General features: G+C 45.1%; 1 protein-coding gene across 4 annotated transcripts in view; it reads left to right on the forward strand.

The window, feature by feature from the left end:
* Window positions 1-23,280, forward strand: part of LOC119863626 (minichromosome maintenance complex component 3 associated protein) — an 85,321-nt gene that overhangs the window by 39,838 nt on the left and 22,203 nt on the right. For all 4 annotated transcript variants that reach the window (XM_038422333.2, XM_038422335.2, XM_043505837.1 and 1 more), the window contains exons 16-19: window positions 613-726; window positions 9,464-9,616; window positions 20,680-20,877; window positions 21,252-21,320. In XM_038422333.2, the coding sequence (XP_038278261.1) occupies window positions 613-726; window positions 9,464-9,616; window positions 20,680-20,877; window positions 21,252-21,320 (534 nt within the window). The remainder of the gene's footprint in view (window positions 1-612; window positions 727-9,463; window positions 9,617-20,679; window positions 20,878-21,251; window positions 21,321-23,280) is intronic.

Consider the following 23,280-nt stretch of genomic DNA (forward strand, 5'->3'; position numbering starts at 1 on the left):
TGAATAATGTATCTACAGTTACTTCTTAATGATTTTGTTTCATACATTCGTATAATAAGTGTTCCCCATAAAGAAACCAACACACAGCATTCATAAAACATTACAGAGCAGTTTCTCCTTGTTCCACGTACCATATGTCTCCTGCCTGTAGAACACACTGAATGGATATGCAGCCGGAGTTCTCATGTGTCCCCACATATCACTGTCACCCCAAAACTTCTGAGTGTGAAACTGGGCTCGAGTCCTGCCACTTTCTCCTGCCTTCTAGCTTCTAGGGGGTGAAAAGGGTGGCAACTCCTCATCTCTCTCAGTGCCAGCTGCCCTGGCAGTGGCTTAGGAGTTATCTCCCATTTGAGTATTGTAAGAAGCAGTCCCTTGATCAGTTGGTGGGGGGGGGACAGGCCTCACCCCCTGCAAAGCTGGTCATGCTGCAGAACATTTGCCTCTGCTACTTTTAGAAAGACAAGCCTGAAAAATTAGACTAGCCCAATGTGGAGGTTAATTATTCTGTCTCAAAATTATCTGTGGTGTTGATATGGCATGTATGTGTTACAGATCATCAGACAGGTTTTTCCAGTCCTTATTTGTGTGTAATTTGTTTCCATCCTTTAGGCAGAAGCAGGAAAGAGAAAGATTGATAAAACAGTTGAGCCATTCACTGGGTGCGGAGCTGACAGAAGAAGTAATAAAGGAAGGTGTTCAAGAGACCTCAGCTAGTGAATTAAAGTAAGTGCAACATTAGCTATGTAGAGTGTACAGTATGTTCTATAACACAATGGCTGCATTGTAAACTTCTTTCCTGGGAAAGTAAGACTCTGGCAAGCAGTGGTGGACATCTCGCTGCTCCTTTTGTAGGACCCAGTACAGGGTGAATGGAACCATTGCAAAGAACATCATTTGGTTAAATTTTCAAACAATTCACTATGCACAATTTACTTTTTACATTTTCATCAGTAGGTTTTGAAAAACCAGGCAAAAAAAATCTATTGTATGCTTAAACATTACCTGCAAAGGAGTAAGGAAAACATGGACTCATCCCTTTTTTTTTTTTTTTTTTTTTTTTTTTACTATTTATTGATGTATAAGGAAGGCCAGAATATTTTTTTAGTATTGTATATTGTTAACTTTCAAACCTTTAACTATGGGGTAGGACATCAAATCTTTGATATGGATTTCCTTTCTCCAGAATGTTAATTCATCCAGGAAGAGGGAGCCTCTTAGATCTGCAGAGGTAGGCGCTACCCTCATAGTGTTCTGCCGTTTGCTGCTGCTGCACTGACCCTCTGTTCTTCACTAGTGGACTAGCTCCTCAAGGAGCTTTGCTGCGATTGACTTGCTTCCCCTTGTGATTCATAGAATATCTGGGTTGGAAGAGACCTCAGGGGGACATCTAGTCCAACCCCTGCTCAAAGCAAGACCAATCCCCAACTAAATCATCCTAGCCAGGGCTTTGTCAAGCCTGACCTTAAAAACCTCTAAGGAAGGAGATTCCACCACCTTCCTAGGTAACCCATTCCAGTGTTTCACCACCCTCCTAGTGAAAAAGTTTTTCCTAATATCCAACCTAAACCTCCCCCACTGCAACTTGAGACCATTCCTCCTTGTTCTGTCAGCTGCTACCACTGAGAACAATCTGGATCCATCCTCTTTGGAACCCCCTTTCAGGTAGTTGAAAGCAGCTATCAAATCCCCCCTCATTCTTCTCTTACGCAGACTAAACAATCCCAGTTCCCTCAGCTTCTCCTCATAAGTCATGTGTTCCAGTCCCCTAATCATTTTTGTTGCCCTCTGCTGGACGTTTTCCAATTTTTCCACATCCTTCTTGTAGTGTGGGCCCAAAACTGGACACAGTACTCCAGATGAGGCCTCACCAATGTTGAATAGAGGGGAACGATCACGTCCCTCGATCTGCTGGCAATGCCCCTACTTATACATCCCAAAATGCCATTGGCCTTCTTGGCAACAAGGGCACACTGTTGACTCCTATCCAGCTTCTCGTCCACTGTAACCACTGTAACCTTTTCTGCAGAACTGCTGCCGAGCCATTCGGTCCCTAGTCTGTAGCATGCACCGGATTCTTCCGTTCTAAGTGCAGGACTCTGCACTTGTTGAACCTCATCAGATTTCTTTTGGCCCAATCGTCTAATTTGTCTAGGTCCCTCTGTATCCTCTCCCTACCCTCCAGCGTATCTACCTCTCCTCCCAGTTTAGTGTCATCTGCAAACTTGCTGAGGGTACAATCCACACCATCCTCCAGATCATTTAGGAAGATTTTGAACAAAACCAGCCCCAGGACCGACCCTTGGGGCACTCCGCTTGATACCGGCTGCCAACTAGACATGGAGCCATTGATCACTACCCGTTGAGCCCGAAAATCTAGCCAACTTTCTATCCACCTTATAGTCCATTCATCCAGCCCATACTTCTTTAACTTGCTGGCAAGAATACTGTGGGAGACGATGTCAAAAGCTTTGCTAAAGTCAAGGAACAACACGTCCACTGTTTTCCCCTCATCCACAGAGCCAGTTATCTCGTCATAGAAGGCAATTAGATTGTTCAGTAGCAGTCTCAAAGCGAATCCAGAAGTAGTTCATGCACCTCCAGGCAGAAGCTGTACTGTTGCTTCTGGTCTGTATTTTTGTGATGTATATAATTACACCTGAAGTTAAACCTCTGTAGAAGGAAAGAGTGGGGTGAGGGCAAAGGGAGATGGCCAGGCACCGGAGGAAAAAGCATGTTCAGCTTCTAGTAAATTTGGAATGTCTCATATCTGTCAAAAGCAATCCCTCTGTCCAATAAAGAAGCAGTAGCTTTGGCTAGATCTAACTGTTACACCGTGAAACTCAGTCATGATTCAGGGCCAGCTGTACCTTTGGGTCTGTCGCTCTGTCTCTCCCTGCACATCCCTTCCAAGGGATAGCCCCATTTACTTCTCTCAGGATGGAATCCCACAATTTGTCCCACCCTTTAGACCAGCTCCCCAGGTCACAGTAGCCCTGTTTACCAACCATCGAGGTTTTGGCCCCTGCTGTAGACTTCCCTTTGGAACCCTGTGATCAGTAAGAAAATGCAGGGACATCAAACAGCTTCTTTAAAACAAAATATTTATTTATCCAAAGAACCATCGCAATCTGAGACAAGAGAGTTAAAACAACAAAAGGCCTCATGTTGTCTTAAGAACATAAGAACAGCAACACGGGGTCAGACCAAAGGTCCATCTAGACCAGTATCCTATCTTCTGACAGTGGCTAATGCCCAGTGCCCCAGGGGGGATGAACAAAACAGGTAGTCATCAAGTGATCCATCCCATCGCCCATTCCCAGCTTCTGGCAGAGGCTAGGGGACACCATTCCTGCCCATCCTGGCTAATAGCCATTGATGGACCTATGCTCCATGAACTTATCTAGTTCTTTTTTGAACCCTGTTAGTGTCTTGGCGTTCATAACATCCTCTGGCAAGGAGTTCCACAGGTTGACTGTGCGTTGTTTGAAGAAATACTTACTTTTCTTTGTTTTAAACCTGCTCCCTGTTAATTTCATTGGTGACCTCTAGTTCTTGTGTTATGAGAAGGAGTAAATAACACTTCCTTATTTACTTCTCCACAGAAAGTCTTACCTAAACCCTAGCATTTCCCCCACATGTAGTTACAGTGTTGTCAACTTCAAGAGATAAAAAATCATGAGTTGGGCCCCCCAAAATCATGACATTTTAAAGAAAGAGTATACTGTGTTTCTTGATTTTTGAACTCCCCCTGCCCATCCCCAGGGTGTGTGCATGTGACAGTTGTGTTAACCACTCTCCCACATGTAAGGGTACTGGGTAAGGTGAGTTTGGCCCTGCTGCAAGAGCTTTCACTCCCACATCTGCCCATCTCCTGCCTAGCAATTAATCCTGTCCCCCTACTCAACCCCTCTCAGTTCAGCCCCATCCTCAGTTCAGTCCCCCAACCCCATCATCACCACCCCATCAGTTCACCCTCCCAGCACCCATCTGTCCGGATGCAGCCCTCATCCTCCTCACTTGAGTCCTGCTGCAGCTGCCATGCCATAGTTTAGCCCTCCCAGCCTCTCTTCTGCGCCTTAGGGTTCTTCACCCTTCCCAGGCCTGGGGGAGCTGCAGTGGGGTCCCCTCTCCCACTTCCAAGGCTGGCAGAGGAGCAGTTGCCCAGAGCTGACAGCTGTAGCCCCAGCCAAGACCCTGACGGCTGACAGAATTTCTGAGGGCTTGTCTACACTGCAACGTTGTCAACAAAAGTTTTGTCTTTTACAGTACTTTAAAAAGCCCCTCCATCTCCCTGCAAAAGACAAAAGTTTTGCCAACGCAAGTGGCAGTGTGAACGCAGCTTTGTCGCAGGAGAGCACTAACATCGCTTGCGGGGCTGGAAGTATTTTGTCGGCAACAGTGCTGACAAAATACCGACAGAGAGCGTTTACACATGCTGACTTTTAGCATCAAGGCTGTGTCGACACAGCCTTGTTGCTAAAAGCTGTGTAGTGTAGACAAGCCCTATGTAAAATTAAGCCTCGTTTTTAGAATTCTCAAATGTGGAGATTTTTTTTTCCAATTAATTCAGTTGCTTATTTGAGGTTTGGCTCGCTCTTCCCCTCCCCCCCTTTATACCTCAGATGAAGTTTCTCTTCCCTGCTGGGGTGTAGCCACATTGTCTCTCCCCACACCTCAACTTGTTAGCTTGATAGCTTTGTTCATCTGATATGTAAATGAATTCTTGTTGTCTTTCAAAGTACTTTGGGATTAACTGCCCAGTAGATTTCAGAGTAGCAGCCCTGTTAGTCTGTATTCAGAAAAAGAAAAGGAGTACTTGTGGCACTTTAGAGACTAACAAATTTATCTGAGCATAAGCTTTTGTGAGCTACAGCTCATATCTGATGAAGTGAGCTGTAGCTCACGAAAGCTTATGCTCAAATAAATTCGTTAGTCTCTAAGGTGCCACAAATACTCCTTTTCTTTTTGCCCAGTAGAGAAACCACATTCCTTTGTTTGTGGGGGTAACTAAGTGGAAATCCATCAACCTCATGAAAAGTACAGATACAGACAGACATCATCTTCCTTTCCAAATGCAAACAGATGGACATCATACCAAAACGACTGAAGGTAAAAAATCCATTACAATCCACATACCACACAGACTGTGGTGAGAGATTGTGCCCCACACTCTGAAAGAAACTGCAGAACCACCTGATCAACATCCTATACAGCAAACAGAGGAAGATCAAGAATGAGCTCTCAAAACTGAAAACGCTTATAAAAAACCTATCTTCCACACAAACTTCTTCGTGGCTGGACTTTACAAAAACTAGACAAGCCATTTACAACACACACATGGCTTCTCTACAGAGGAAAAAGGACACTAAACTATCTAAACTACTACATGCCACAAGGGGCCACAACAGTTGTCCCCTTAACTCACTCAACAATATTGTTAATCTATCCAGCTATACTCTTAGCTCGGCAGAAGAGTTTGTCCTCTCTCGGGGCCTCTCCTTCTGCCCCACCACCCCCACAAGCATGGTACAGTTCTGCGGTGACCTAGAATCCTACTTTCGACGTCTTTGACTTAAGAAATATTTCCAACAGCACTGAACAGCACACTAACCCACAGAAACCTTCCTACCAATGCTACAAAAAGAAGGATTCTGGGTGGACTCCTCCTGAAGGTCGAAACAATAGACTGGACTTCTACATAGAGTGCTTCCACCGACGTGCACGAGCTGAAATTGTGGAAAAGCAGCATCACTTGCCCCATATCCTCAGCTGTGCAAAACCCCACGCCATCCATAGCCTCAGAAACAACTCTGACATCGTAATCCAAAAGGCTGACAAAGGAGCTGCTGTTGTCTTGAATAGGTTGGAATACGAACAAGATGCTACTAGGCAACTCTCTGACACCACATTCTACAAGCCATTACCCTCTGATCCCACTGAGGACTACCAAAAGAAATGACACTATCTGTTCAAGAAACTCCCTGAAGAAGCACATTAACAAATCCACACAGACACACCCCTAGAACCCCGACCTGGGGTATTCTATCTGCTACCCAAGATCCATAAACCTGGAAATCCTGGACGCCCCATCATCTCAGGCATTGGCACCCTGACAGCAGGATTGTCTGGCTATGTAGACTCCCTCCTCAGGCCCTTCGTTACCAGCACTCCCAGCTATCTTCGAGACACCACTGACTTCCTGAGGAAACTACAGTCCATTGGTGATCTTCCTAAAAACATCATCCTAGCCACTATGGATGTAGAAGCCTCTACACCGACATTCCACAGAAAGATGGACTACAAGCCATCAGGAACAGTATTCCCGATAATGTCAGGGCTAACCTGGTGGCTGAACTTTGTGACTTTGTCTTCACCCATAACTATTTCACATTTGGGGACAATGTATACCTTCCAATCAGCGGCACTGCCATGGGTACCCGCATGGCCCCACAGTATGCCAACATTTTTATGGCTGACTTAGAACAACGCTTCCTCAGCTCTCGTCCCCTAATGCCCCTACTCTACTTGCGCTACATTGATGACATCTTCATCATCTGGACCCATGGAAAAGAAGCCCTTGAGGAATTCCACCATGATTTCAACAATTTCCATCCCACCATCAACCTCAGCCTGGACCAGTCCACATGAGATCCACTTCCTGGACACTACGGTGCTAATATGCGATGGTCACATAAACACCACCCTATATCGGAAACCTACTGACCGCTATTCCTACCTACATGCCTCTAGCTTTCATCCAGATCATACCACAAGATCCATTGTCTACAGCCAAGCTCTATGATATAACCGCATTTACTCCAACCCCTCAGACAGAGACAAACACCTACAAGATCTCTATCATGCATTCCTACAACTACAATATCCACCTGCTGAAGTGAAGAAACAGATTGACAGAGCCAGAAGAGTACCCAGAAGTCACCTACTACAGGACAGGCCCAACAAAGAAAACAACAGAACGCCACTAGCCATCCCCTTCAGCCCCCAACTAAAACCTCTCCAACACATCATCAAGGATCTACAACCTATCCTGAAGGACGACCCATCACTCTCACAGATCTTGGGAGACAGGCCAGTCCTCGCTTACAGGCAGCCCCCCAACCTGAAGCTAATACTCACCAGCAACCACACACCACACAACAGAACCACTAACCCAGGAACCTATCCTTGCAACAAAGCCCGTTGCCAACTCTGTCCACATATCTATTCAGGGGACACCATCATAGGGCCTAATCACATCAGCCACATTATCAGAGGCTCGTTCACCTGCGCATCTACCAATGTGATATGCGCCATCATGTGCCAGCAATGCCCCTCTGCCATGTACATTGGTCAAACTGGACAGTCTCTATGTAAAAGAATAAATGGACACAAATCAGACGTCAAGAATTATAACATTCAAAAACCAGTCGGAGAACACTTCAGTCTCTCTGGTCACTCGATTACAGACCTGAGAGTGACAATTCTTCAACAAAAAAAACTTCAAAAACAGACTCCAACGAGAGACTGCTGAATTGGAATTAATTTGCAAACTGGATACAATTAACTTAGGCTTGAATAGAGACTGGGAATGGATGAGTCATTACACAAAGTAAAACTATTTCCCCATGTTATTTCTCCCCCCCACCCTACCCCCCATTGTTCCACAGATGTTCTTGTTACCTGCTGGAAATGGCCCTACCTTGCTTGTCACCATGAAAGGTTTTCCTCCCTCCCTCCCCCCCCCGCTGCTGGTGATGGCTCATCTTAAGTGATCACTCTCCTTACAGTGTGCATGATAAAACCCATTGTTTCATGTTCTCTGTGTGTGTGTGTGTATATAAATCTCCCCACTGTATTTTCCACCAAATACATCCGATGAAGTGAGCTGTAGCTCACGAAAGCTTATGCTCAAATAAATTTGTTAGTTTCTAAGGTGCCACAAGTACTCCTTTTCTTTTTGCGAATACAGACTAACACGGCTGCTACTCTGAAACCTACAAAAACTAACTTTTCCCCCTGCTGTTGCTTACACCTTCTTGTCAACTGTTTGAAATGGGCCACCTAGATTACACTGAACTCATTAGCACTACAAAAGTGATTTTTCCTCCTTTTTTGTCAACTGTTGAGAATAGCCCATTTCCACCTTAATTGAATTGGCTCATTAGCACTGACCCCACACTTGGTAAGGCAACTCCCATGTTTTCATATGCTGTGTATTTATACCTCTCTACTGTATTTTCCACTCCATGCATCTGATGAAGTGGGTTTTAGCCCACGAAAGCTTATGCCCAGATAAATTTGTTAGTCTCTTAGGTGCCACAAGGACTACTCGTTGTTTTTCCTGTTTGACTGGAAATCTATTTTAAGAATGTGTTGCAGCTGAAAAAAATCCTGACATTTGAGAGTTCTATAGCAAGATCATGAGTGAGGCTTAATTCTACTCAGAAATCACAACTGTTGCCTCAATTTGAGAGAGTTGGCATGTCTGTACTTAGGTCCCACTTGTTCCAGGCTTGGGGTTAGGAGAGAGAGCCTGCAGTCTCTGCCTTACCCTGTCCCCTGCTGTGAGTTTTCCCATTTCAGAGTTCCTTTGTCTGTCCTGGAACCCCGACCCTGTTCAGCCTGGTCAGTGCTGGCATTAGGCATAAACGGACTAAGAAATTGCTTAGGGCCCGGAGCAGCTCAAGGAGGCCCTCTATTTGTTTTTTGTTGTTGTTATGGGCAGGCAAAAAATATTCCTGTTTAGGCTCCCCAGTGGGCTAGCACGGGCTTCTGAGTTTGATACCATTATGCATCTCACCAGGGGATTGGAGGTCAATTTCCAGGAGTGCAATTGGTGCATTGTCCATTAAGCACCAACAATTAACTTAGTCCTTGCCTGTATGTATGTGGAGAGCTCTAGCAGGAATTAACCCTTAGTGTTCTATAGAACAAGCCTCACCACGGTACTCTAACAAAGAGAGACGCTTTTATGAACACGGTGTGTATTAAAGATCTCCCATGCTCTTCCTCCACAAATTATCACTGACTGGAAAGACAGTGGCCAGGAGTAGAGGAAGTATGAGGGGATGATTAGTATTTTGGATGGGTACTTGGGAATGTGTGTGTGGAGTTTGTGTATGTGTTCTTGAATAGGGACTACAAACCCCTTTGAAGACTACTACTTGCAGTCTTTCCAGTGTAAAGGCCTTGAATCTGCCCCCCCCCCCAGGTGTGCACAGCTTCTGTCCCCCTAGATAAGAAAGGCCTATGCTTTTCCTTTTCAAAGGAGAAACTTACTGAAGTCTAGTGGCTTAGAAATCTAGTGGCTTCTAGAAAATGAAATGATTTAAAAGGACTACTTTTCTGTGCTGGAAATGCCTGCCTTTTGCACTACAGCTCTTTTAAGCATTTACTGTCTTGAGTACTGCTTAGTGGGCATTTCTGCCTTGGAATCTTATTTTGTTTCATTCTGCACCAGGTATGCTTTGGAAAGAGACCGAAAAGCCCGAATTGCCCGTTGCTCAGAGGAAGTCTGTGCTGATGTAATGCAGCTGTTTCTGGAAGAGGAGATTTTCCAGAGTGCTAAGGAGATCCTCCAGGAGCTCCAGTGTTTCTGCAAATATCTGCAGCGGTGAGTTGTCAAACCATACCACAGACACTGTTCTTGAGGAGACCGTCAAGTGGTCTCTAACAGGATCAGTAGTAGCATTTGCTAATCCTAGTATGCTGTTTCTTTCTGATAGTCCCTATTAGGTGCTTTCCAGACAGAGAAGAGGGAACAATCCCTGCCTGAGGAGCCCCCAATCTAAGGAGAGACAAACAAGTGAACAGAGATTGGGGGAAGGGGAAACAAGAAGTTAGATTAGACTATTTAACAAGCTCTACGTGGACTACAGTTTAAATCTATCTAGAAACTCATGCTGGTACAGAATTTAGTAGCTCATGTTTTACATTGTATATCCTGCCAGGAGCACATGATACCAGTGTTTTTTTATTTACATTGGCTAATTATTAAGCACTGATTAGTATTTAAGATTTTGGGGGGGGGTGAGGGGTTATAAAGCCCTAAATAGCCCAGGACCTACTTATCCAAAAGCTGTCTCTTTCCCTGTGCCATATTGCCAGATCAGTGGGGTGCCTGGCTTGGAGCCTCACTCAGACAAGGGGCAGGAAGACACTTTCTAGGGCCACCCAGAACCATAAGCCATGTGTTGTCCCAACAAGGGAGAGTTTTGCTGGAGGTTAAACTGTGTGTCAGCTCCCTGCCACATCAATTTGTCCTATTCCCCAGAAAACTCCTTGGGAGTCTGCCAGTCTTAACCTTGCCTCGCGGGTAACATTCGATGAACCCCAGTTCCCAAACCTCCAGGAAGAGCGGTCCTCTATAGAATCCACTCCCTATTGCTGGACACTCACAGAAATTACCAAGTCTGCTGCCTCCAAAGAGAATGCACCCACCAGCCTATCAGTCTAGCTGAGGATCCACACTTTAATACACTGCACTGAGATGGCTTATAAAACCAAGCATAACTTTATTAATAAAGAACTTAGATTTTAGTGATCCTAAGCAAGAGAAAAAGATGTGGTTAAAACAAAACAATAATGGGAAGTTTCTACTATCTAAAACGTGACTTTAGCAAACTCCAATCTTTACATAAGCAGCTTTCTCAATTGCGTCAAGCTCTCAGCAACTCCAGCCCCGCAAGCAGGAGGATTAACTGTTCACAGAATCAGGGGGCACTGATCCCTTTGTTCCATCAGTGTTGGATAACAAATGAGGAGTCCTCTTCCTTCCCTGAAAACCTTTGAAAAGTATTCTTTGAAAAGTAAACCTGGACAAAGGTCCTCTCCCTTGCTGTATGTTCTTTGGGGAACAGGCACCAAACCCTTTCTTCATCCTCTGGTCAACTTGCTTTCTCCATTGTCTGGATCACTTTGTTCACCTTGGAGTCAAATGTCCTTTCATTGTCCTTTGCTTGTAATCAACCTATGCTGTCTTCTCATCTGCCCCTTAGCAGACAGGAAAATCCACGTTCCTTAGTCTACGGCAGGCTTGTTTATTAGCTGCCTCCACACCACACATATAACTCTGTATACACAACCCATATATACATCACACGATGATATTCATGACCAGCGTGTCACCAGTTTACATATGATACCTTACAAGATGCTGTTTAGCTAAATATTCTGACAGTAGTGTGAATGCGCCCTTTGCCGGTTGGCATAAATTGACTCTTGCTGTCTCAGGGGGGTGGCAGGGCCTTCTTTGTGGAGCTTTGCCCTGGGGTATTGACCCTTCAGGACACACTGCAAGGCTCATCTGTTTCCCTGCATGTGAGGGAGACTGTAAAGATCTCATAGACTTTAAGGCCAGAAGGGATCGTCACAATCATCTAGTCTGACCTCCTGCACATTGCAGGTCACAGAACCTCACCCACCTACTACTGTAATAGACACTTAACCTCTGGCTTAGTTACTGAAGTCTTCAAATCCATGATTTAAAGACTTGAAGTTACAGAGAATCCAGCATTGACACACTAGTCTAAATGTGCAAGTGACCAGTGCCCCCTGCTGCAGAAGAAGGGGAAAACCTCCTCTGTGCTAATCTGACTAGGGAGAAAATTCCTTCCCGACCCCCAAATATGGCCATCAATTAGACCCTGAGCATGTGGGCAAGACCCACCAGCCAGACACCTGGGAAAGAATTCTCTGTAGTAACTCAGAGCCCTCCCTATCTAGTGTCCCATCTCCAGCCGCCGGATCTGAAATATGTTTTCAATGGATTGTGTGAAAGAAGATTACTAGGGAAGGTTCAGTACTCCTTGTTATGGACTGAGGGTGTAAATAAAAAAAAATTTCTCTATTGTCAGCTCAGATGTTTTGAAATTGATTTAATGTAACAGATGAGACGAAAGCCCGTACTGTCACCAGGTGTAATTTCTAAAGTGTAAAAAAAGCCCCTAGTGGCTGAAAATTTAAGAATTGGACAGGAACAGACCCCAGATTCCAGTGATGATTGAGCCTGGTGCTATTCTGAACAAAAAGAGCTCTCAGCTATGCTTGTAGCTATTTTCATCACTGCACATACATGTTTTAGTTTACAGAATAGCAATCCTGGAATCTTAATATACAGATAGTCTAACTTCTGATAAATCATCTTTCAGGTAGCATGTCCTACAGGTTTTCATAATTGCTTAAAAAAGATATTTAAGATTTTCTGCTCCCCTGGTAATGTTTATAAGGGTATTTTCAGCAAGAGGGAAGCTGTTTTATAATCCAGAGGAAAGCAATTAAATGGATTATACACCAAATGCTATACAAGCACAGAGTAAACACCGGAATTAAGAAGAATGTTTATCTCAAGATGCATTCTGAATAGAATTCTCCCTTCTGGATCTCAGCTTCTTAATGTGCGACTGCCATAACACCCTAGCTCTTGTGACTTTTAACAGTTGATGTTAGTGGTAGCAAGTCAGAGCAAAAACCAGGCCCCCTAATTGTCAGTGTGTGCCAACCTGTCCAGGTTTTTGGTAGTGGGTGACTTACTACTGTCATGCTGGCATAACCAATGTATGTTGTGGGACAACATTAGTTCTTCAAGTATACATCCTTATAGGTGCTCCACCATAGGATGTGCACGCACCTGTGCACTCTTGACTGGAGTCTTGAAAGTAGTATTTGCAGGTCTGTGCCTGTGTAGAATGGCACCTCCATGCATAGGCGCTGACTCTGTGGGTGCTCCGGGGCTGGAGCACCCACGGGGAAAAATTAGTGGGTGTTCTGCACCCACCGGCAGCCAAGCTCCCCGCCCCGCCCCCTCACCCCACCTCACCTGGCCTCCGCTTCCTCCCCTGAGCGCGCCGCGTCACCGCTTCTCTGCCTACCTCCCAGTACTTGCCGTCGCCAAACAACTGTTTCGTGGCTTAACAAGCTCCGAGAGGCAGATGGGAGGAGTGGGAACGCAGCGTGCTCAGGGGAGGAGGCGGGCTGGGGCGGGAATTTGGAGAGGGGGTTGGAATAGGGGCAGGGAGGGAGCGGAGTTGGGGCAGGGACTTTGGGGAAGGGTTGGAATGGGGGTGGGACAGGGGCAGGGGGGGTGGAGTTGGGGCGGGGCCGGGGCAGAGGCGGGTTGGGCACCCATCAGCGCCAGCAGAAGTTGGCGCCTCCATGCTCTGAGTGAGGGCATATTGGGATGCACAGTCTTGCCATCACTCAGTTCGTTCTCTACCACCTGGAACTTGACATGGAGACGACTGACTGTTGTTTTTGGCTTCCCGCCTTCACTTGTGCATTATTGTTTTACTTCTCTGTTTTGATCATTTTTTCTTTGAATTATTCTATTTCCATATACCTTAATTTCACTTTACTTCACTTTATTTTGTGTTAGTTGTGTTAGTCCATCCCTTCCTTTTCATTTTCTTTGATTTTGTGTTGGAATATAGTTGTTATGCCCAAGGTTTAAGGCCTGTGAGACTTATCAGAGGTCATTTCTCAGCAGTGATGGACATTCCAGCTGCCTGTGATCTTCGGGGGAGTCCCACAACCCTGCCAAATGCATGGTCTGTCTAGGTTTTGAGGCCAGATCCAAGAAGGTCAAGGAGGCTAGACTGAAGCTCATGCTAATGGCACATGTGTTAGCTCCTAAAGGGTCTGCTTCCCTCCTCATACATTGGCCTCTATGTCACAGACGGCCTCTATTGCCGCTTTTCAGCGATCTGAGTATTAGGATTCATTCGGGTGCCATACTATCCTTCCTCCATGAGCCCCTTGCAGGAAGATGGGCCAGGAGAACCTACCACAACGTCATAGGCCCAGAGGTTATGATTATCATTGGCATCTCTTCCCTTATCACTCTCCCCAGATGGAATACTGGTACCGAAGGGGGCACTATGGCAAGCAACTTAATATAATGTCTAGGAAAGAGCGATTGTACTCATCGGTACCATACCAACTACCAGCTTGTACAGAACGTCCTTTAGTACAGTGCACATTTGGTACCATGCTGCTCTCCATTATCAAAAGATGTACAAGGGGAACAGGAGCCTCAGACAGAGGAGATCTCTCCTCCATCTGGAAAGTCATCTTCATATCCAGATGAGGTGGTGATGCCACCACCTCCCTCCTATGCAGGTGATTTCAAGAGATTCCAGGAACTCATGAAAAGGCTAGAGAACTCCCTTCAGTATTCCACTAGAGGAGGTGCAAGAGTCCAAACGTTCCCTGGTGGACATCCTGAACACCAATCCTCAGAGAAAGGTTGCCTTACTTATCAATGAGGCACTGTTATCTCATGCATATAACCTGTGATAAATACCTCCCACAATTCCACTGCTCTGTAAGCAGACAGATAAGAAATACTACATCCCATCTGAAGGAATAGAGTGCTACTTCTCCTACCCTAACCTCAACTCCCTTGTGGTGAAGGCTGCCAATGAAAGGAACTGTCAAATTCAATGTTGGCCCTCTCCACCAGGTAGGGAATCAAAAAGGCTGGACTTCCTGGGAAGGAAGAGCTATTCATCAGTAGTAGTAGGGGAAGCAAAAGTGGATGGGAACCTGGGAGGCAGTGACCATGAAATGGTCGAGTTCAGGATCCTGACACAGGGAAGAAAGGAGAGCAGCAGAATACGGACCCTGGACTTTAGAAAGCAGACTTTGACTCCCACAGGGAACTGATGGGCAGGATCCCCTGGGAGAATAACATGAGGGAGAAAGCAGTCCAGGAGAGCTGGCTGTATTTTAAAGAATCCTTATTGAGGTTACAGGGACAAACCATCCCGATGAGTAGAAAGAATAGTAAATATGGCAGGCGACCAGCTTGGCTTCACAGAGAAATCCTTGCTGATCTTAAACACAAAAAAGAAGCTTACAAGAAGTGGAAGATTGGACAAATGACCAGGGAAGAGTATAAAAATATTGCTTGGGCATGCAGGAGTGAAATCAGGAAGGCCAAATCACACTTGGAGTTGCAGCTAGCAAGAGATGTTAAGAATAACAAGAAGGGTTTCTGCAGGTATGTTAGCCTCAAGAAGAAAGTCAAGGAAAGTGTGGGCCCCTTACTGAATGGGGGAGGCAACCTAGTAACAGAGGATGTGGCAAAAGCTAATGTACTCAATGCTTTTTTTTGCCTCTGTCTTCACGAAAAAGGTCAGCTCCCAGACTACTGCACTGGACAGCACAGCATGGGGAGGAGGTGACCAGCCCTCTGTGGAGACAGAAGTGGTTCAGGACTATTTGGAAAAGCTGGACGAGCACAAGTCCGTGGGGCCAGACGCGCTGCATCCGAGAGTGCTAAAGGAGTTGGCGGATGTGATTGCAGAGTCATTGGCCATTATCTTTGAAAACTCATGACGATTGGGGGAGGTCCCGGATGACTGGAAAAAGGCTAATATAGTGCCCATCTTTAAAAAAGGGAAGGAGGAGGATCCAGGGAACTACAGGACAGTCAGCCTCACCTCAGTCCCTGGAAAAATCATGGAGCAGGTCCTCAAGGAATCAATTCTGAAGCACTTAAAGGAGATGAAAGTGACCAGGAACAGTCAGCATGGATTCACCAAGGGCAAGTCTCACCTGACTAATCTAATTGCCTTCTATGATGAGATAATTGGCTCTGTGGATGAGGGGAAAGCAGTGGACGTGTTGTTCCTTAACTTTAGCAAAGCTTTTGACACGGTCTCCCACAGTATTCTTGCCAGCAAGTTAAAGTATGGGCTGGATGAAAGGACTATAAGGTGGATAGAAAGTTGGCTAGATTGTCGGGCTCAACGGGTAGTGATCAATGGCTCCATGTCTAGTTGGCAGCCGGTATCAAGTGGAGTGCTCCAAGGGTTGGTCCTCGGGCCAGTTTTGTTCAATATCTTCCTAAATGATCTGGAGGATGGTGTGGATTGCACCCTCAGCAAGTTTGCAGATGACACTAAACTGGGAGGAGAGGTAGATACGCGGGAGAGTAGGGATAGGAAACAGAGGGCCCTAGACAAATTAGAGGATTGGGCCAAAAGAAATCTGATGAGGTTCAAGAAGGACAAGTGCAGAGTCCTGCACTTAGGATGGAAGAATCCCATGCACCGCTACAGACTAGGGACCGAATGGCTTGGCAGCAGTTCTGCAGAAAAGGACCTAGTGGTTACAGTGGACGAGAAGCTGGATAGAAGTCAACAGTGTGCCCTTGTTGCCAAGAAGGCCAATGGCATTTTGGGATGTATAAGTAGGGGCATTGTCAGCAGATTGAGGGACGTGATCATTCCCCTCTATTCAACATTGATGAGACCTCATCTGGAGTACTGTGTCCCGTTTTGGGCCCCATGCTACAAGAAGGATGTGGAAAAATTGGAAAGCGTCCAGCGGAGGGCAACAAAAATGATTGGGGACTGAAACACATAACTTATGAGGAGAGGCTGAGGGAACTGAGATTATTTAGTCTGCGTAAGAGAAGAATGAGGGGGGATTTGATAGCTGCTTTCAACTACCTGAAAGGGGGTTCCAAAGAGGATGGATCTAGACTGTTCTCAGTGGTAGCAGCTGACAGAACAAGGAGTAATGGTCTCAAGTTGCTGTGGGGGAGGTTTAGGTTGGATATTAGGAAAAACTTTTTCAGTAGGAGGGAGGTGAAACACTGGAATGTGTTACCTAGGGAGGTGGTGGAATCTCCTTCCTTAGAAGTTTTTAAGGTCAGACTTGACAAAGCCCTGGTTGGGATGATTTAGCTGGGGATTGGTCCTGCTTTGAGCAGGGGGTTGGACTAGATGACCTCCTGAGGTCCCTTCCAACCCTGATATTCTATGATCAGCCACTCTCCAATTTCACTGTGCCAACTACCAGGCTTTAATGGCAAAATATGACTTCAGTACGTATTCCAAGTATACACATTTTAATGAGCATTTGGCACAAGACCAGAAAGATTAATTTCAATCGATTATCACTGAAGGAGAGTTGGTCATCGAAACTTCTCCGCAGGCTGCATTAGATGCTTCTGATACAGCTGTCAGGTCCATGGCCACAGAGGTGGTCATGAAAAGAGCATCCTGGCTCCAATCCTCAGGACTTCCAAGAGAAGTTGAAAACACAGTGGAAGACCTTCCGTTTCAAGGGCTCTTTACTCATTATACAGACTCCTCTCTCCATACTCTCAGAGACCCCAAAGTGACGTTGTGATCACAGGGGATTTGTGTGTCTGCAATGAGAACTGGTCATACTGGAATCCATGGGCGATGTACAGGGCCCAAAACCACAGGCCCCCTACTGCGCCTAGGTCCAGAACAGCTCGGTCCCCTTCACCAATTGTCCCGGCACCCTCAGAAACACAAGAGGGAGACACTGAGAAACCTGAGGACACAGCCAAATATGACACATTGCTGCCTCACCAATCTACTAGAATTCTTTAAGGGGGCCAATAAGCATGTGGACAAGGGGGAATCCAGTGGATATAGTGTACTTAGATATTCAGAAAGTCTTTGACAAGTTCCTTCACCAAAGGCTCTTTAGCAAAGTAAGATGTCATGAGATAAGAGGAATGGTCCTTTCATGGATTGGCAACTGGTTAAAAGATAGGAAACAAAGGGTAGGAATAAATTATCAGTTTTCAGAATGGAGAGAGGTAGATAGTAGTGTCCCCCAGGGGGTCTGTAATGGAATGAGTCCTATTCAACATATTCATAAATGATGTGGGAAAAGGGGTAAACTGTGAGGTGGCAAAATTTGCAGATGATACAAATCTACTCAAGATAGTTAAGTTCCAGGCAGATTGCAAAGAGCTACAAAAGGATCTCTGAAAACTGGGTGACTGGACAACAAAATGGCAGATGATATTCAGTGTTGATAAATGCGAAGTAATGCACATTGGAAAACATAATCCCAGCTCTACATATAAAATGGTGGGGCCTAAATTAGCTGTTACCACTCAAGAAAGAGATCTTGGAGTCATTGTGGATAGTTCTCTGAAATCATCCACTCAATGTGCAGCGGCAGTCAAAAAAGCGAACAGAATGTTGGGGATCATTAAGAAAGGGATAGATAATAAGTCAGAAAATATCATATTGTCTCTATAAATCCATGGTATGCCCACATCTTGAATACTGCATGCAGATGTGGTCGCCCCATCTCAAAAAAGATATATTGGAATTGGAAAAGGTTCAGAAAAGGGCAACAAAAATTATTAGGGGTATGGAACTGCTTCCATATAAGGAGAGATTGATAAGATTGGGACTTTTCAGCTTGGAAAAGAGATGACTTAGGGAGATATGATAGAGATCTATAAAATTCTGACTGGTGTAGAGGAAGTAAATAAGGAAGTGTTATTTACTCCTCCCCATAACACAAGAACTAGGGGTCACCAATTAAATTAATAGGCAGCAGGTTTAAAACAAAGAAAAGGAAGTATTTCTTCACACAACGCACAGTCAACCTGTGGAACTCCTTGCCAGAGGATGTTGCGAAGGCCAAGATGCTAACAAGGTTCAAAAAAAGAACTAGATAAATTCATGGAGGATAGGTCCATCAATGGCTATAAACCAGGATGGGCAGGGATGGCGTCTCTAGCCTCTGTTTGCCAGAAGCTGGGAATGGGAGACAGGATGGATCATTTGATGATTACCTGTTGTGTTCATTCCCTCTGGGTCACCGGGCATTGGCCACTGTCAGAAGACAGGATACTAGTCTTGGTGGACCTTTGGTCTGACCCAGTCTGGCCGTTCTTATGTTCTCATCTTCATCACTGGAGGAAACCATAATGCCCCCACCACCGCCCACTATGTAGTAACTGAGGTTCTACAAGATGATTGTCCCTGTGGGTGCTCCACTACCCTCCCTTCTACTTCAGAGTTTAAGGCCGATTCTCTGAGGTAGAGAAGGAACAGGGGGCCGGTTGGCTGCGCACTGCTATGTAACCGCTCAGAGCGGCGCAAGATGGCTACGGCTTGTGCGCGGCCCAATGAGCATTGCTACCACAAATCTCCGATTACAAGCGCAGGGCGTCAAGACACCTAAAGTGAAGCACTCACAGGGACAACCATCTCGAAGAACTGCTGTTACTACACAAGGTGATTATCCCTCTCTTCCACCAGGGAGGCTTTGCTCCTGTCCATGCATAGGGCACCCTCGAGCAGATGCTCTGTACATGTTACGGAGGACGAGCTGCTCAGTCCGGTTCTGAGGGTACTGTCAGAGAAGGAGCGTTTTCCTTCCTTCTCTCTGGATGCTGCAGTCACTTCAGTCTCTCCCTCACCTCCTGACGACTTCCGCCAGTTCCAGGAACTCCTGCAGAGGGAGCTGGATGAACTGCATATTCCACAGGAGGAAGTGCAGGACAAGCAGTATCAGCTCCTGGACATTCTTCACTCCTCGGTAGTGGGCAGAGTTGCCCTATAGATCAACTATGCCATTCTTCATCCAGCTTGAACGGTTTGGTGTACCCTGGCTACTAGCATGCCTACCACTGAGGAGGATGAAAATAGAGGCTAGGTAGCAGCCATGGGGTCGGAGTTTCTTTTTTCCCACCCTCCACCCAATTCCATTTTGGTGCAGGCAGCATCGGAGCACTTCAGACAGCAGAATTTTCAATCCACCCTGATGGATAAGGAAAGCAAAAACTTAGACCTGGGCCGGAGGGTCTTTTCTTCTGGAAGCCTCCAATTCCAAATTTCAAACTACCAGGCCTCATTGGCCAAATACGATTTCTTTAACTATGGTAAATTGGAGGACTTTGCTGACAAAGCACCTACTGCCAATCAGCTGTTTCAGCGTCTGGAGGCACTGGAGGCCATTCCTACCTACATTCCTCTAGCTTTCATCCAGATCATACCACACGATCCATTGTCTACAGCCAAGCTCTATGATATAACCGCATTTGCTCCAACCCCTCAGACAGAGACAAACACCTACAAGATCTCTATCATGCATTCTTACACATTCTTACACAAATCAGACGTCAAGAATTATAACATTCAAAAACCAGTCGGAGAACACTTCAATCTCTCTGGTCACTCGATTACAGACCTGAGGGTGGCTATCCTTCAACAAAAAAACTTCAAAAACAGACTCCAATGAGAGACTGCTGAATTGGAATTAATTTGCAAACTGGATACAATTAATTTAGGCTTGAATAGAGACTGGGAATGGATGAGTCATTACACAAAGTAAAACTATTTCCCCATGTTATTTCTCCCCCCCACCCCACCCCCCACTGTTCCTCAGATGTTCTTGTTAACTGCTGGAAATAGCCTACCTTGCTTGTCACCATGAAAGGTTTTCCTCCTTTCCCCCCCATGCTGCTGGTGATGGCTCATCTTAAGTGATCACTCTCCTTACAGTGTGTATGATAAAACCCATTGTTTCATGTTTTCTGTGTATGTATATAAATCTCCCCACTGTATTTTCCACCAAATGCATCCGATGAAGTGAGCTGTAGCTCACGAAAGCTTATGCTCAAATAAATTTGTTAGTTTCTAAGGTGCCACAAGTACTCCTTTCTTTTTGCGAATACAGACTAACACGGCTGCTATTCTGAATACTGTGAGGTAAGTGTCTCTCCTTTTTCTACTTTGAACTGCTAATAAACCTAAGGTGCCACAGTAGCTCCAGAAAGTTAATAGTGAAGAATAACTCTGAACAGAAAATCTGTGAAAACAATTTGAGATTTATTTATTTATAAGTATCATTCATTATTACAGCATATACATATTTTCTCTTTTAAAGATGGAGGGAAGTTGTAGCAGCGCGGAAGAAGCTGAAGCATCAAATGAGGGCATTTCCAGCAGCTCCCTGTTGTGTGGATCCAAAAAATAAACTGAAAGCATTATCCCCCAGCGCAGAGTGTCCTATTGCTGCGGAGAACCTAACTAAGAGAATTGTAAACCTGGGACATGCAGGAAATCTGGGAATCTCCTGCACCAGGTAAGAGCACTCTCACAGCTAACCTGAAATCTAGTCAGTTTCAAAAGATAAGTTAAAATAATTTCACATACTCACAGGTTCCTGATAATATAAATTTTGTTTTACAAGCACATCTTCTTATATCCCTTGTCCTGTGAAGGACCCTCAAGAAAAAGACACTGGCTGTACACATTGCAGTCAGACACATACGAGAAACAAACTGAAAACCCAGAGAGCATTTCTCTCTGATCTTCTTCCATTGTAGTAAGTCTCCTAAGTGTTCTGGCTTGCTCGGTGCACAGATGAGCACTCCTAGCTCTTGCAGACCTACACGTGTTGTACAGGGGACTCAACACCTTTGATACATCCTGACCAGACTTCCTCTTTGTTTCCAGGTTAAGATGGCTGAGAAACAGGACAAAGCACCAAATGAAAGTTCAGTACTTTTACCAGCAGTTGCTATGGTAAGTTGGAGTTTCCTTGAAGCTACATTAGCACAAAGCTGCTGTGTGCCCTGAAAACATTGGTGCAGCGTGGTGAATCGGGCTCTAGTGGACTTTTCAGACTAGCCCCTATGGGGCTAGTATGTAACTGAGGGTGGGTGAAGGGTGGATCCTCCAAAATATCAGAACCCTTTTCTTGTGCCTGTACCTGTAGAGTGCAGTGTCTGACTGATACTGGGAGAGTGTGTGGAGTGGCAGATGGGGCAGAGTCTAGTATGGCTCATATGCAGAGAGCAATAAGTGAGATGTGGTCTCTGTAATATAAGGACGATCAGATCTTTGTCTTCAGTGGGCTGGAATCGTAGTTTAAATGCTGGTAAGTACTATAGACTTCTCGGTGAGAGAATAGTGATCTGAAGCCCATAGCTGAAGGTCAGACAGGTAATGATGGTTGTGGAGGAGGTGGGCAGAATTTCCTTAGTTTTAGGAGGCCACTTCTTTATGACTTTGATGTCTAGAAACCTGCTGTAGCTGGAGACACCACTGCTCAGAGCAGAGATAAACCAAGGAGAGAGAACACTTACAAGTCTAAAACCAGGATCTCTGCCGGTCCGTGTGGATATTTTAAGAAGTCATTAACGTGCAGCTGCAGACCTCTGTAACTTAGCACATACAAGGTGAAATTCGTCAACTTTGTGATGTTCCCCTCTGGTGGACAAAAGAGAATTCAGTAACTCCCAAAATAACTCAACAAAGTGGACAAAAATAATTAAAGGTTTTCATCCTTGCTGAGGGGAACAGAATAAATCAAGTTGGAGTTTGGAAGCAGACTGCTTCCTGAGACATGGCAAAAAAGCTAGGAAACTTTTCCAGATTAGTAAATGACGTTTTGAACAATCCCAAGATGTTGGTCCAGTTAGCCCCAAAACTTACCAAAAAATTTCTCTTCTGCAACCAGATCGCTCATGAAATTTCAGACAATTTAAATGGTGAAATCTGAAATGATTACGGGTGTGAAAAATGATAAATGTAGAACTTTGATAGGATGCTGGAAAGTTGGATCAATGAGTATAAAGGCTGCTTTACGGTTCCTGGGAAAATGCCATAAACTAATAGCCAGTTTTCTCAGTGTTGTTTGAAAGGATGCCAAAAGAACCTACTCATTCATTGTATTCTCTAAACCCACAGGAACTTGCCTGTGTAGGCTTCTTATGAACTTCAATCCCTGGCCTTAGAGACTAACAAATGTATTTGAGCATAAGCTTTCGTGAGCTACAGCTCACTTCATCGGACGCATCACGAAAGCTTATGCTCAAATAAATTTGTTAGTCTCTAAGGTGGCACAAGTACTCCTTTTCTTTTTGCGAATACAGACTAACACGGCTGCTACTCTGAATCCCTGGCCTGTTTACAACATCAAAGTAGTCAGGCACAGTGGGGGGAGAGTGGGGATGTGCATGTGATCCAACAAACCAAGACAAATTTTATGGGCCAGATTCTTAGTCAGTGTAAATCAGTGTAGCCTTTGAAGTCAACTGAGCAATGGCAATACACATCGGCTGAATACCTAGTCCCGTAGGTCTAACTTTAGACTTTCTTGCTTTGAATGCCCATTTAACTCCTTGTAAGTCCTTTGTGGAAAGCAAAACATTTAAAGAAAGCATTTACATTAGTTCTTAATTTCATCAGACTATAACTGCATTCATTGATTCAATGTTCACAGCCTCAAAATGTTGGTTACCTTAGCACACAGCTGCCCAAACAGCCACACTGACCTTTCAAGACCATGAGATTAGCCGATGGTCCATCTAGCCCAATACACTGTTTTCCAACAGTGGCCAATGCCAGGTGCTTCCAAGGGCATGAACAGAACAGAGCAAAAATCACCTTTTTTTTCTAAATCTAGTTTAGGGCGAAAAGGAAGAGTCATTAAAAAATTCAAGATATTTAGTTATTTTTCATATACTTTTCACTCTCTTTA

This window comes from Dermochelys coriacea, chromosome 11 (assembly GCF_009764565.3).
Source record: "Dermochelys coriacea isolate rDerCor1 chromosome 11, rDerCor1.pri.v4, whole genome shotgun sequence".
In the NCBI taxonomy this organism is placed as follows: Eukaryota; Metazoa; Chordata; order Testudines; family Dermochelyidae; genus Dermochelys; species Dermochelys coriacea.